This window comes from Xenopus tropicalis, chromosome 4 (assembly GCF_000004195.4).
Source record: "Xenopus tropicalis strain Nigerian chromosome 4, UCB_Xtro_10.0, whole genome shotgun sequence".
NCBI lineage: Eukaryota > Metazoa > Chordata > Amphibia > Anura > Pipidae > Xenopus > Xenopus tropicalis.
In genome coordinates this window covers 98047734-98061238 of record NC_030680.2, presented here as the reverse complement: position 1 = coordinate 98061238, position 13505 = coordinate 98047734, and the positions used below count along the sequence as shown (strand labels likewise).

The following is a 13505-nucleotide window of genomic DNA, read 5'->3' as shown; positions in this document are numbered from 1 at the left end:
ACAGGTGGGGGGCCACACAGAGGGGGGTCGCGGGCCGCCAGTTGGACAGCACTGAAGATGATAGATGGATAGACAGATAGATAGATAGATAGAGCAGATCACATAAAGTTCACCAATATGCATTTAACAAAGAAGTAAACTAATCTAGCATTTAAATATAGCAATCAGAGAAGGGGTTGTCTTTTTTTTTTTTTTTTTTTAGACAGGAAGAAGTGGGTTAGAATAAATGATGGTGAATGATTATCTAGTCCCATGGACACTGAGTTACAGAGCAAACAAATACAGTCCTGTTTGGTTATTCAGTAATTCCGAGACAAATTATCCAGTTCTTTTGTCTTTATAAAGCAGACTCTTGCATTGCAATTTTATAGCAGTAATCACCACTTTAGCCCAATATCAAACAAAGCACAATCCCCTCAAAAATATCTTGCACTAAAAACCTTGAATAGCATTAGAATGATCATTTGTATGTTCTGCTCATATTACAGCCTATTTCTGCATGAATAGATGATTCACATATATGGGCTTATCAATTTTTGCATTTGTGAATTGGAGAGTTTTGTTCTAATTTGAATAAGCTTGCACTGTAAAAAAAAAAAAAAAAACCTGAACGCTTGCTTATTTATTAATATGAAAAATCATCCAAATAGAAAATCTGAATACCTCAAATTTCTTAGTTCAGTATAGGTTTGTGTGTGTGCTGGGTTCACTTGGAAGGGTTGAACTTGCTGGACTCTAGTTGTTTTTTTTTTCACCCCAGTATAAAGCTCGCAAGCTTTTAGATGCTGAAGATTTATATTCAAGTTATTGGACATTAATGTTTTTAAACTACAGTTCAATTTTGGGAGTTTCAGCACAAAAAACTTTGGAAACCGTGGAAAAAGTTTAAATGCAAACATTGATAAATCACCATCGTCAGTTTCTCTTCTGTTACCTGTGCTTTTAGTAATTATAACCTTTTTCTAGCACTATCTTGCAGTCTCATTCACTTTACAAGCACAATGTTCCTCCTCAGATTTTCCAATTACGTATTTTCATTTAAGATATTCGTAAGACAACAGACACGCTTTCTGGTCACTAGGTGATACTGGAAATTATGTACAACAGTGTCTACATTCCCCACATACTTCACCTGAGGTGGTGGCGATGATAAAGACAAAATACTACAATAGAGGAGTGACTGGAGAGAGGCTTTTGTGCTCCTTTCCCTTGGTACCATGTGTTGTCCTGTTATAATGAAGACAATACTGCATCGGGTGTGATCGGTCAGCACAAACCTCCTGCTGGAAGCTGGTATGCCCTGCGTACAATTACCCATATAAGCAGTGTGATTATGCATCTCTGCTCATTTCATCTTGTGCCGCCTTTCCAAAGTTGTTGCTGCTGCTCGATTCATTCTCCATGCTCCACCTGCCCCCAAAGGCTGTTTGGCATGCTTATTTCCTAAATCAGAGCTGTCCAAATGGAGGGACGTGGGCCAAATTTGGCTCTCCTAAGGATTTTTATGCCCACCTGTCTGCTCGAAGGCTCCATAGACTTCACAATATAACACCATAATTTAATTAAATCCAGCCCTCCAACATACTGTATGGGAAATAATCAGCCCACTACATGTAATAAGTTAGACAGCACTTTCCTAAATAATACACACAACTCCTGTTTTCACAATTTTGTTTATTAAACCTCCGCAGGGCACAGTCACAGAACAATCAATAAGATTGGTGAATATCACAAGCTCTTTTTCAAGCAAAATGCATCAAAAAGTTAAAAAGTTAAAAAAAAAAAAAGAAAACAAAAAAGAAAACAAAACAAAAAACAATTTAATTCCACCCAAAAAGGTGATTAATAGCTGCAGAATGTCTCTGAGAGACCGGTATGAGCCAAAAGAACAAAGAAATTATTAATAATAATAATAATCGTAAACTGAATCCAGCCTGAAAGAATTCAGATAAAGGTTACTTCTTGCAACTGGAGAAATGTTGGGCGCTTTCATGGGCTGCACAGGTGGAAGTTGCAGTAGGAATGGCATCAGTGACCAATGGCAAATAACTAAATGACATTAGTTTAGACACAAAGATCACTGTGGCACAAGATGCCAATCTGTAATGTGTCTATTGCACAGGACAGAGCTTCATGAAAACATGCTGGCATAGAAATAACTGATTCAAATGCAAGGTCAGCTATCGACCAATAAAGCTGTACTGTGCATTTTTTTTTAAATCATAAAATAACTTGGGGTAACTACTGAGGAAAAGGACACCCCAGAATCAGTGCCTGGAATGCACTGTACATGCAGAGGAAACAGAAAGTTTAACCACTGGTAATAAAATACTGAAAATTACACTGCTCCTCTACTGCTCCATGATAGAAGGGTAGGAATCAGTCTTAATTTCTATTTTATAACAGGCAGTGATTAAATCCTTTAGTTTCATCAAAATGAACAAAAATCACCCCCAAAAAATGCTAGAAAAATCATATAAAAAGAAAAGCATTAAGCTTAATTTAGCAACAGCGTAATCAAAGGGCAAAACTAATGGCAATGTGCCAAAAGAACAGTAAATGTTCTATGCCAAATATTCCCATTTTACTTTCCTGTTTCTGACTGAAGTAATGATCGCACGTTAAATGCCTGCACCTTGCGATACAGAAAGACCATTTTCAATGTGGATTTGTGCTGTACAAAAACAGAGAATGAACAAGCGCCCTACATTTCACAGGTGCTTTATGGGCCTTGAAAACAAACCATTCAGTCCAAAGAAGCCTTAGTCTTGCAATAACAAAAGCTGCCAATGTAAGAAAAGGACCAACCCAGCTAACCTAACATCTAAGCAACTGCCCCCCCATCACACTGAACAAGAACAAATTGTTCAGTCCGTTTAATCTGGATGTGAGCTGTTTTTAGATCCACACCTACTGTGCAATGGGTCAGCCACTTTGCTTAACAATAAAGCTGATCCAAAAATTATATCTTAAAAGGGAAATGGTCATCCCTTTAATCTGGTTTCTGCTCTGCTTCAGAGTGAAAGGGAAGTAGTGAATAGCAAGGAGCAGCCTCTGGATACCCAGAAACAGTTCCTAACAAAAAACTCCAAAATGCCATCTGGCTGAGATTCAAAAGAACAGCCCACTTTTTTGCTTACCTTAAGGCAACAACACACCTAATGGATTGTCTGCTTGCCCCCTCATGCGTATTTTATACAGGCAGAGGAAAGTGGATATGCTCTTATACATAACCCATACCTCCAATGACAGGCCCAGGCTTGTGTGGAGCTACATGGAGCATACATCAGCATGAAAATGCATACATTTCATGTAGATATATGCTCCATGTAGATACACATAGGCCAACACTGGGCCTTTAAGTGGAGCTGAGGGATGCACGCATAAGAGCGTATCCACTTTCTTCTGACAAACGGAAGCAGAGGAAAGCGGACAATCCATTATGTGCATTCCTTGCGCTTACCTCTCCTGCCGATTTAGAAACTTGAAAATGTATAAGCCAGTCCATGAATCAAAAGGTGTTGGTGCAGAGCCTATGCTACCCCCCAACTGTTCAGAATCAGAGCCAAGCAGGACTCAGTGAAAGTTATTTAGTCTCAGAAAGCAGCTACTTGGGCTCCATGCTAATCACCGTGTACCTCGCTCTGATGCAGAGCTTTTTCTTTTATAAGGGATTCCAGTATCCATTTAATGTTGCCATTACAATAGGGTTTAAACATATAAAACATAAGGTTGGCTGCTCTCAACAAAAAACACTTTAAATGCAGTGCAAAACAATGTAATTACTTGATTTTGGGAGCCTACAGATCAGGGCATTTTCCTTCAAAGCATCTGTAGTCTTAAGACTTCAAGAGCTACATTCTACACATATCCTTTATTATTATGCAGGCAAACTAAAAGCCACTTTCAGATGGTAGCCCTCCAAACTGATCATATTTTTTTTTTAAGTGACAGGCCTACACAATGATCCTAGGACTCAACATGACCAACTATTGTTTCCTTCCAGATCCAGGTAAAATGAATGGAGAGTGAATATAAAGAATTTGATCCCATACACCTAAAAAGTATCATACCTGTGACTCTCTTTAGCCACCAGGCATGGTAACACACAGGTGCCAAACGCACTAATTCTTAGAGAGATCTGTAAACAAACTAAGCCTTTCTGAGCTATATCTGAATATAGGGAACTTCACATTGTCCTGGGGAACAAAATCCTTATTACATGACATAAGACTTCTTTGGGTTGAAAACAGCTGGATGCTGGCTTTCTTTACAGTCACAGATCCCAGCTAATATAGTCATTGCCTACCAGTTAAAGGCTTCCCCACGTTTCTACATTATTGAGTTATAACACCATTAGAAAACAGCAACTTCACAGAAGTTATTGGCTAAACAAATTCGTCTGAATGCTTTTTCATTTTCTTTTTTTTTTTCTTCATTGTTTTGATGAGGCAGCTGGTAAAAGCAGGAATATTGTGATTTGATATTTGGATAGAAATTAAGAAAACAATTATCATTTAATCTACTGAAACAGACAGGGTAGATTTGGATTAGAAAGGAGAGAAGCAAGAAGGCTTTGAAGAATTGTTTTCCATGTGGAAAATATAATGTTGAACAGCACCCAAGCAGCTAACTGGGATACAAGTTCAAAAGGAAGAGTATTATAAGCAAGTTGCACGTAAGTGCTAGAGGGAATAACAAGAAGGGATGCAGAAACATTGCACTCAGAGTCTGTAGCTGTACCAAATGCACACAAAATGTTTCCAACGAGCAATGGCAAGGCCCATATGGACATTACAGAACAAGTATGTTTTTAGGCTAAAGCTTCTATTTACAGTTACAGTGCTTAGCAGCTGAACAGAGTAATCATTTGGGGAGCTACTCTGACTACTGATTCTCTACTGAAAGCAAACCCCATCCCAAACAGTACTGTACAGACCATTTCAACAGACAGAAATTAAATGCCTGCCTTTATAAGGAGGAACTCTAACCATGCACAGCTCAGCAGATTTCACTATATATGCAATGTAAAGAGTACAGTGCCACGTGCTGAGGTTACTTAATAATTAATTCCTACTGGATAGCTGATTTAACTTCCAGTGACAACAGAACAGCTATTTAAACATTAGGATACAGTAAATTCCCTCTTAATGACTGGTGAGAACTCTAGAAAACAAACTGGCCGTATGCAACATTTACGGTGACAGTTATAAATAGCTTGTTTCAAACTTCCGTGGCCGTCATTACTGCTATCCAATCCTGCAGTATCAGAACTAGTTCAATAATAATGCCAATCAAGGCTAAATCATCCCCTATGCTGGCATCAGCATTTATTTGCAGGTCAAGAATCTGTACCATCTGGCATTAACCTTAGGGTTTTGTAGATAATCTGTTGTATTCTAGCACAATGGAGTTAACAGAACAAGCACTTTTCCTGCAAATGCACCAAAGTTTACATTCTGTGACTCTTCAGGTAGGAAAGGACCACAGCCACAAGACCAGAGGGGCAATACAAACACTGAAAGGCAGTAACACAGCAGTAGGCAGGCTACTATTTCAACAATTATAAACTATGAAATGTATTAACCTTTCAGGAGACATAAAAGTGAATTTATCACACCTACTGCATTGTAAATATTGGCACACACACCAGTCTAGTTAGAGATGCTGTCACATGGGATACATTCAGAATGCCCGTAGAATGCTTTTAAAGTTGTCAATGCCCATACTTTCCGATTCTATGAACCAACCTGTGCTCTAATCTGCAGATGTATCTCTAAAAAATTTGGGGAAATGTTAACAAATGTGCAGTCAATGGAGATAAAGTGTCAGTAGTAGCATTACACTGACCCAATTCCGTCTAGTCCTTCTGACCATTTACAAACAGCTTCTCAGAAGAGAAGTAAAAACACCAACAAAAAAAACAGCAACGTCACCCCAGTGACTGTAACCAAATAGAAAGACAGAAAATATAAAAGTATGCTAGCCCTTTGTCATCAGGAGAAATGCTGAGAAGCTTTTAATATGTCTCGCTGTCAAAAGCTTGTTTTAAATAAACTCAATATTATGTCAATGATTGCTAGTATGATTGAGATCTAGAGGAAAGAAAATGTAGCATTATAAGGATACAAGACATTCCTGCACCAAACAGCTGCACTCATCCAAAAAGAAAAAAGAAATTCTTAAAAATATCTTATATATGTATGTGCATATCTGTAACTACACACACACACACATATAATCTATGGTCATTATTTAAATTAAAAAAAAGAAAAGAAAAAAAAATAGAGTTAGCTTGAACCCCAAGCCAATATATGTAAATATCAAATGTGTGACCAGCAGGTCCGAAATGTTCAATTTAATTCAATGTGAAACAGTATATTAAACGCGGTGCCTCCTCCTGGCAATAAGGAAAATCAAACAGGTGCTCCTTCCAAGCACCTTTAGTTTGGAAACCTCAACTGGTAGGCAATGGTGGGATCCAAAACCCATATTTTCACCTTGAAAGGTACGTATATCGTACAATTTTCTTTTAACTTCTTTCTTAATAGGATTCGTTGAACATAACGCTGAGGCGGACACTGGCTCAGCAGGCGATAGAGAGGAAGGAAATAAAGGGAAGGGGGAAAAAAACAAAACAAAAAAAATCAAAACACTAAGAAATTACAAGAAACAAAAGAATTAATTCTCGCTTTTACCCCACCATAACGATGTGGGAGGTTATTACATAGCCAGTTGTGTTTAATCTTGCAGAGATAATGCAAGTGAAGACCATTTGATTGCTTTAAGTGTTGTGCTACGGATATGGCAATGCTGAGGTGATCAAACCGTCTCAGGCTTCTCTTTCAGTCATGTCAGCTATGGAAAACAGCTGGGACAATAGAATCTTTGCAGATTCGTTATTTGCAAAATGGCTTTAAAAGGATTTCTCTGCCATGCATGGCCAGCCCCTAAATTCAATTGGATAACAAAACAGTAATGCTGACTGGTAACTAAGGGCGTGTAAATACCCAGAGGATGACAGGATACAATTCCAGGCTTATTTGAAGATACTCTTACTGTCAACTCTGCAGAATCGCATACAATTTTTTCTTTTAACAAAGGTAAAGTTATTTTCCTAGATTATTATCTTGGCTTTATGAAAAGCTCAGGAAGAGGTCCTATGGGGTCAAAAATTAATATCTTTTAGCTAGGTCTGGCTTGCATGGCTGATTTACTGGCTATGTAATAGCATCCAAATAAAACAAGAAAAAATAAATGTAATCTACAGCAATAAGATCGTACAATTAATCAAACAGAGTATATATATATATAATATCTTCCTTTTTTGTTTTTAAAGCCTTGCATCCAAGGCATCCAAAGTTATTAAAATTAAGTTCATTCACAGAACAAAAACAACTAATCTTGAATTGCTTGCAGATACTGCTAATTTTCATCTGTGTTTTTTTAATATATATTTTGTATTCAGTATATTTTTTATTAAAAAATGTGTTAACGTGAAAATATGTGCAGAGGTTGTTCTTTATAGTGGTGTTTTCAATGCACATTATATATGTAGTCAGTCATGCTTTGGAGAAGAGGAGGAAGAGGAACAGGGTCACAGATTTTCTTCCTCCTAGACCCCCAAAAACGGGGTTTAGGTAAGTAATGCAAATACATTATCCTCTTAAAAAATCCTGACTTGCTCAGTCTTCTCCCTCCCTCCAAAAAACAAAACAAAAAACAAAAAATGCTACTCCATTTGTTTTCTACCCACTAGACCAAAACACCTTCAATTAATATTTTAAAAAAAGAAGAGGGGTGGTTAAGGGTGGTGTCAGGTACGTCGCGTGGGTACGGTGGCCTTCACAGATTAAGGAGCAGCAGTGGAATTAACTCCAGATCTCAGCGGCTCACTCTTGTCTCCTCCAGCCTGTGGATCTTCTGAAAGAGTTAAAGATGCTGTCTTGCTAGACAACATGGAGATGTCCTGTGTCAGACCTGATCCATTTGGCACCTCACTGCTACAACAAAAAAGTAAAATAAATAGGTAAATACCTTAAAGGGCAAAAGTTAAGATTTATGACACAGGAACAACACAACAGGTCAGCCTTTTCAATAATACATAGTTTAGGAGTGATATATTACAAGAACAGGGTATCTGGCAAACCATGCTGCTAGCAGCATAATGGTCTAATCGCAGTGTCCATGAGAAATTATGTAAACCCAATAATGTGCTTAAAGAAAACCAACACTGGCATGTACTGCTACCTTAAGCCATAGTTGGTAAAATTTGTTTTGCTATGTTTCACTAAAAGGGTACAATTTAGGCAAACAGTCTATGTCAATTAAATACTGTCAGTAAAATGGGTAGGCTGTAGAGTGAAGACACACGAAGCTACTAGTAGTGGCTTCTTGTTATGGCTACAAAAATAGACAATGCTGATCATTTACTGATAATTGTCTCTGTGTTTTAGCAGAGGCAATTCTCAGCATTGTCTATGGCAGGGTATTTGTAGGCGTGTAGTAGCTATAATAAGTGGCTGCTACTAAGTACTATATAAGCAGAAGTTTTTCAGTGCTGTACTTTCTTCACCTCATCTTAGCTGTACTAACAGTAAAACGGAAGCAAACTCATATTTCACACAACCTGTGCCTATTTTTGCCGCATTTGTGGCAAATTTAGGGAAAACCCATGTTAAATATTCAGTAAGTTATTTTTTTTTTTTAAACATTTAAAAGTAGCAAATAATCCACACACACACAGGGGCAAAATATAACGTCCTTATTGTGTGTCTTTTATCCAGTATTGCAACCCGCTAACGAAAAGTTTTCATTAGTGTATGCAAAAAAGAACTCAAATTTCAGATTAAAACACAAACAAGATTACCTGAATGTTAGTGGGAGTTCATGTGATAGAACACTTGTCGGTGCCTCCAGTTGCCCATTTTCTACTTTGATGGTATCTGCCTTGCTTTTCATACTCAAAGAATGGCTTTCCTTTAAAGAGAAAGAATATTGGTAATTTGGATTTTATATTTACCAAAAGATAAACGCATGGATGTTTGTTAGTAAAGATTCTCTGACGAATAACAATACAATTAGAACATGGACAATGCAATGATCAAATAGTAGAAATCCTTATAAAACAAAAACTGGCTTACCTAAAATTGTCTCTCCAAATGCTAATGATATATAATATTTTGTATGTTTCCTTTATTTGTTTCTTATATTAGGGATTGAATTATTTGCTTCATTTTATTTCCTTTCAATTTTTGAATTTCCTTACAGTTATGTAGTTGAGTTGGGTTAAAAATTACCAAAGTTCATCAAGTTCAACCTCTTTAAATTAACCCCAGTGCGTATATACACTGCTCAAAAAAATAAAGGGAACACAAAAATAAGACATCCTAAAACTGAATGAATAAAATATTCTTATTAAATACTCCTTCGAAGAGGAGAAGGGAAGAAGGGTTGGTAGGGAGTTTGCACATTTGCTCGCATTGGGGTTAGTGAGACTTAAGGGGTTAATATGGTAAATTTGGGGTGTCTGCTGTTGTAGGCAGGGGGTCCCCTTCCACATCCAGCCATGGTTGCCATACTTTATCAAACTTTGCTGGGCATCCTCTGGCAAGGTATGTCAATTTAATGGAGGGTAGGGCTCCGTTGATGAGCTTGATCCATTGCTTTTTCCGGGGGGGGTTTGGGTCCCATCCAGCGAAGTATAATACATTTCCGAGCATAGTAGAGTAAGGATCGGGCAAATAGTCTAGAGGCGATGCTTCCTACTTGGTCCTCCAGGATGCCGAGTAAGCAGGCGTATGGTGAGAGGAGGGGAGGATAGGCAAGGTGACTTGACATATGTGTGGTGATGTCTATCCAGAAATCCTGGATCCTAGGGCAGTTCCAGATCATATGTAGAAAGTTTGCTTGGTCTGTTTGACATCTATGACACTTGTCAGTTTCTCTGCGGCCAATTTCCTTTAGCCTGACCGGAGTAAAGTAGATCTGCATCAAAAATTTGTATTGAATTAGCCTATCCCTTGAGGATATCAAAAAGTGATATAGGTTCTCTGTTACCTCCTCCCATTGCTCCTCTGTTAAGTCGCCCAGCATTGACCTCCATTTGAGGTAGGTTCTGTGGAAGGGGGCCTGCGAAGCTGAGTTCAATAGTATAGCCTAGACACCAGCTTGGGGGGGCATTCCTGGGTCAACAAGTTTTCTATGGCGTAATTCTCATATACTAGGGAGGTTTCCCGGAATTGGTCCACGAATGCCTCCCTCAGCTGTAAGTATTGGTACAGTTTAGCATCAGTCAGCAAGGGCCTGCTTCTAAGATCAGTGTATGTGGGGAACAAGTTCTCCTCAAGTATATCCTTAAGCTTTTTTATAGGCCAGATTTGGAATTGAGGTAGTTGCGTAAGGTGAATTAGGTTACTATTGTTCCAGAGGGGGAGCCTGGGTGAAAGCAGTGGTGGGTCTATGCCTAATTTGAGCAGTGCCATGAGCCACAGTCTGTGCGTGAGCTTTATGATAGTGGTAGTATGCTGTATGTCTCCTTGTGTTCGGTATGGGGCGTTTTCCATGGCTTCAACCGAGCCCAGTATTGTGGCTTGTAGTGCCATATTTGGGTTTTCAGCATCTGGGGCCAGCCACCAGTGGATGTAGGCTGCTTGGGAGGCAATATAATACGTTTGGAGGTTGGGTAGTCCCAGCCCTCCTCTTTCTTGAGGGGCGCATAGGGTCTCCTTGGCTATTCGTGGAGTTTTGTTGTTCCAAATAAAGGATGTGGTAATCTTGTCTATTCTTCGAAAGAGTTTTTTGGGTAGGTATATGGGGGTGTTACGAAGTACATATAAGAACTTGGGAAGGAAAATCATTTTAAACAAAGTTACCCTTCCCCAGAGTGTAAATGGGAGTCGCTGCCACACCTCTGCTGTTCTGGCATAGTGTTGGATTATGGGCTCTAGGTTTAATGCTATATATTGAGATAAGTCCTTATGTATAATGATGCCCAAGTATTTGAAAGAGTTCGCTAGTTGTAGATCAGGGTGCGGAGGTCTGATAGGGGCTGTTGGTTGGTCAATTGGGAAGATGACGGATTTCCTCCAGTTCACCTTGAGCCCTGAGTGTGTACCATAGGTTTGTATCAGTTCCATCGCTATTTGCAGAGAGGGTCCTGCATCCTGTAGGTACAACAGCACATCGTCTGCATATAGCGAAATTTTTTCCCCCACCTCCCGGAGTTTGAGCCCTTTATAGTTTGCTGCTTTCCTTACAGCAATTGCCAGTGGTTCAACCGCTAGGGCAAAGAGGAGGGGGGACAGGGGGCATCCCTGTCTTGTTCCTCTGTGCATGGTGATAGTCGAGGATAGGATTCCATTGACTCTCACCCTAGCCGTGGGTTCTTTGTATAGGCGCTTAAGCCAGCCTATGAACTCTCTACCTATATTATAAAATACTTCGTTCTTTACATAGTTGAATGTGCTGACAACAAAATCACACAAAAATTATCAATGGAAATCAAATTTATCAACCCATGGAGGTCTGGATTTGGAGTCACACTCAAAATTAAAGTGGAAAAACACACTACGGGCTGAACCAACTTTAATCTCCTTAAAACAAGTCAAAATGAGGCTCAGTAGTATGTGTGGCCTCCACGTGCCTGTATGACCTCTGTACAACGCCTAGGCATGCTCCTGATGAGGTGGCGGATGGGATCTCCTCCCAGACCTGGACTAAAGCATCCACCAACTCCTGGAATGTCTGTGGTGCAACATGGCGTTGGTGGATGGAGCGAGACATGATGTCCCAGATGTGATCAATTGGATTCAGGTCTGGGGAACGGGCGGGCCAGTCCATAGCATCAATGCCTTCGTCTTGCAGGAACTGCTGACACATGAGGTCTAGCATTGTCTTAGATTAGGAGGAACCCAGGGCCAACCGCACCATCATATGGTCTCACAAGGGGTCTGAGGATCTCATCTTGGTACCTAATGGCAGTCAGGCTACCTCTGGCGAGCACATGGTGGGCTGTGTGGCCCCCCAAGGAAATGCTACCCCATATTACTGACCCACTGCCAATCCGGTCATGCTGGAGGATGTTGCAGGCAGCAGAACGTTCTCCACTGTGTCTCCAGACTCTGTCACGTCTGTCACATGTGCTCAGTGTGAACCTGCTTTCATCTGTGAAGAGCACAGGGCGCCAGTGGCGAATGTTGGTGTTCTCTGGCAAATGCCAAACGTCCTGTGCAGTGTTGGGCTGTAAGCACAACCCCCACCTGTGGACGTTGGGCCATCATACCACCCTCATGGAGTCTGTTTCTGACTGTTTGAGCAGACACAATAACATTTGTGGCCCGCTGGAGGTTATTTTGCTGGGCTCTGGCAGCGCTCCTCCTGTTCCTCCTTGCACAAAGGCGGAAGTAGCGGTCCTGCTGCTGGGTAGTTGCCCTCCTACGGCCTCCTCCACGTCTCGTGATGTACAGGCCTGGTCTCCTGGTATCGCCTCCATGCTCTGGACACTACGCTGACAGACACAGCAAACCTTCTTGCCACAGCTCGCATTGATGTGCCATCCTGGATGAGCTGCACTACCTGAGCCATTTGTGTGGGTTGTAGACTCCATCTCATGCTACCACTAAAGTGAAAGCACCGCCAGCATTCAAAAGTGACCAAAACATCAGCCAGAAAGCATAGGAGCGGAGAAGTGGTCTGTGGTCACCACCTGCAGAACCACTCCTTTATTGGGGATGTCTTGCTAATTGCCTATAATTTCCACATGTCGTACAACAGTATGTGAAATTAATTGCCAATCAGTTGCTAGCAAAAAGGAATCATAAGATGCCATTGGTAGCACAAGGAGCCAGCTGTAATAAAATTGTATAGGCATACCTGCAGTAAGAACAACCCTCTAAGTCTGTTAATTGTCTGTACACAAATATCAAAACAACATCAGCAAAGGTAAGCCCAATGTACTATTTCCCAGTGAAAGTGAATGTGTCTATAACAAAGATTCATACCAAGCTGAGTTCACGTGTTCTCTTCCCAATCTCCCGTTCCACTTGATGAAGTTCAAGACTCAGCTGTTCACTGGACATCATACTTGGCCACTTGGCTGGTGGTTGTGGTGGAGGTGGCTGCTGGTTTCCAAGTGAAGGTGCCTCTCTTGGCAACAGCAGGCGGTTAGTAGCTACCTGTTCGTACAAATCAAAATGCACAGTAGAGTGAAAAGCCGGATTTAAAGCTCAACTGTGAATTGGTTGGCCCCCAGGATTCTAAAGGAAGAGGACTGCTTGCTCACATATCCCCTTGTCCTGGTGCAGTTTTCTCCTAACAGGTGCACCAGCCAGGGGTATCAGGTAAGCTGGAGGGTGGGTAACATTTGTCACCCCCCCAGGGATTTAGCCTTCCCTTCTCCTTTGAATAAGTTTACCTACTTAAAGGACATGTAAATCCCACACACAAAAATTTAAATCAGTGAACAGCCTCTTTGAAATCTTTCAATACCTGCCATACTGGTTATC

At 40.4% G+C, this 13505-nt stretch overlaps 1 protein-coding gene across 4 annotated transcripts in view; it reads right to left on the bottom strand.

The window, feature by feature from the left end:
• Positions 1–1657: 1657 nt before the first annotated feature.
• Positions 1658–13505, bottom strand: part of rc3h1 (ring finger and CCCH-type domains 1) — a 54198-nt gene continuing 42350 nt past the window's right edge. For 3 of the 4 annotated variants that reach the window (XM_002931435.5, XM_004914024.4, XM_004914023.4), the window contains exons 18-20: positions 13002–13175; positions 8870–8979; positions 1658–8003 (exon numbers count right to left, since the gene is read on the bottom strand). In XM_002931435.5, coding sequence (XP_002931481.1) covers positions 7853–8003; positions 8870–8979; positions 13002–13175 — 435 coding nt within the window. In that variant the 3' untranslated portion in view covers positions 1658–7852. The remainder of the gene's footprint in view (positions 8004–8869; positions 8980–13001; positions 13176–13505) is intronic. The other variant, XM_004914022.4, reaches the window with a different exon arrangement.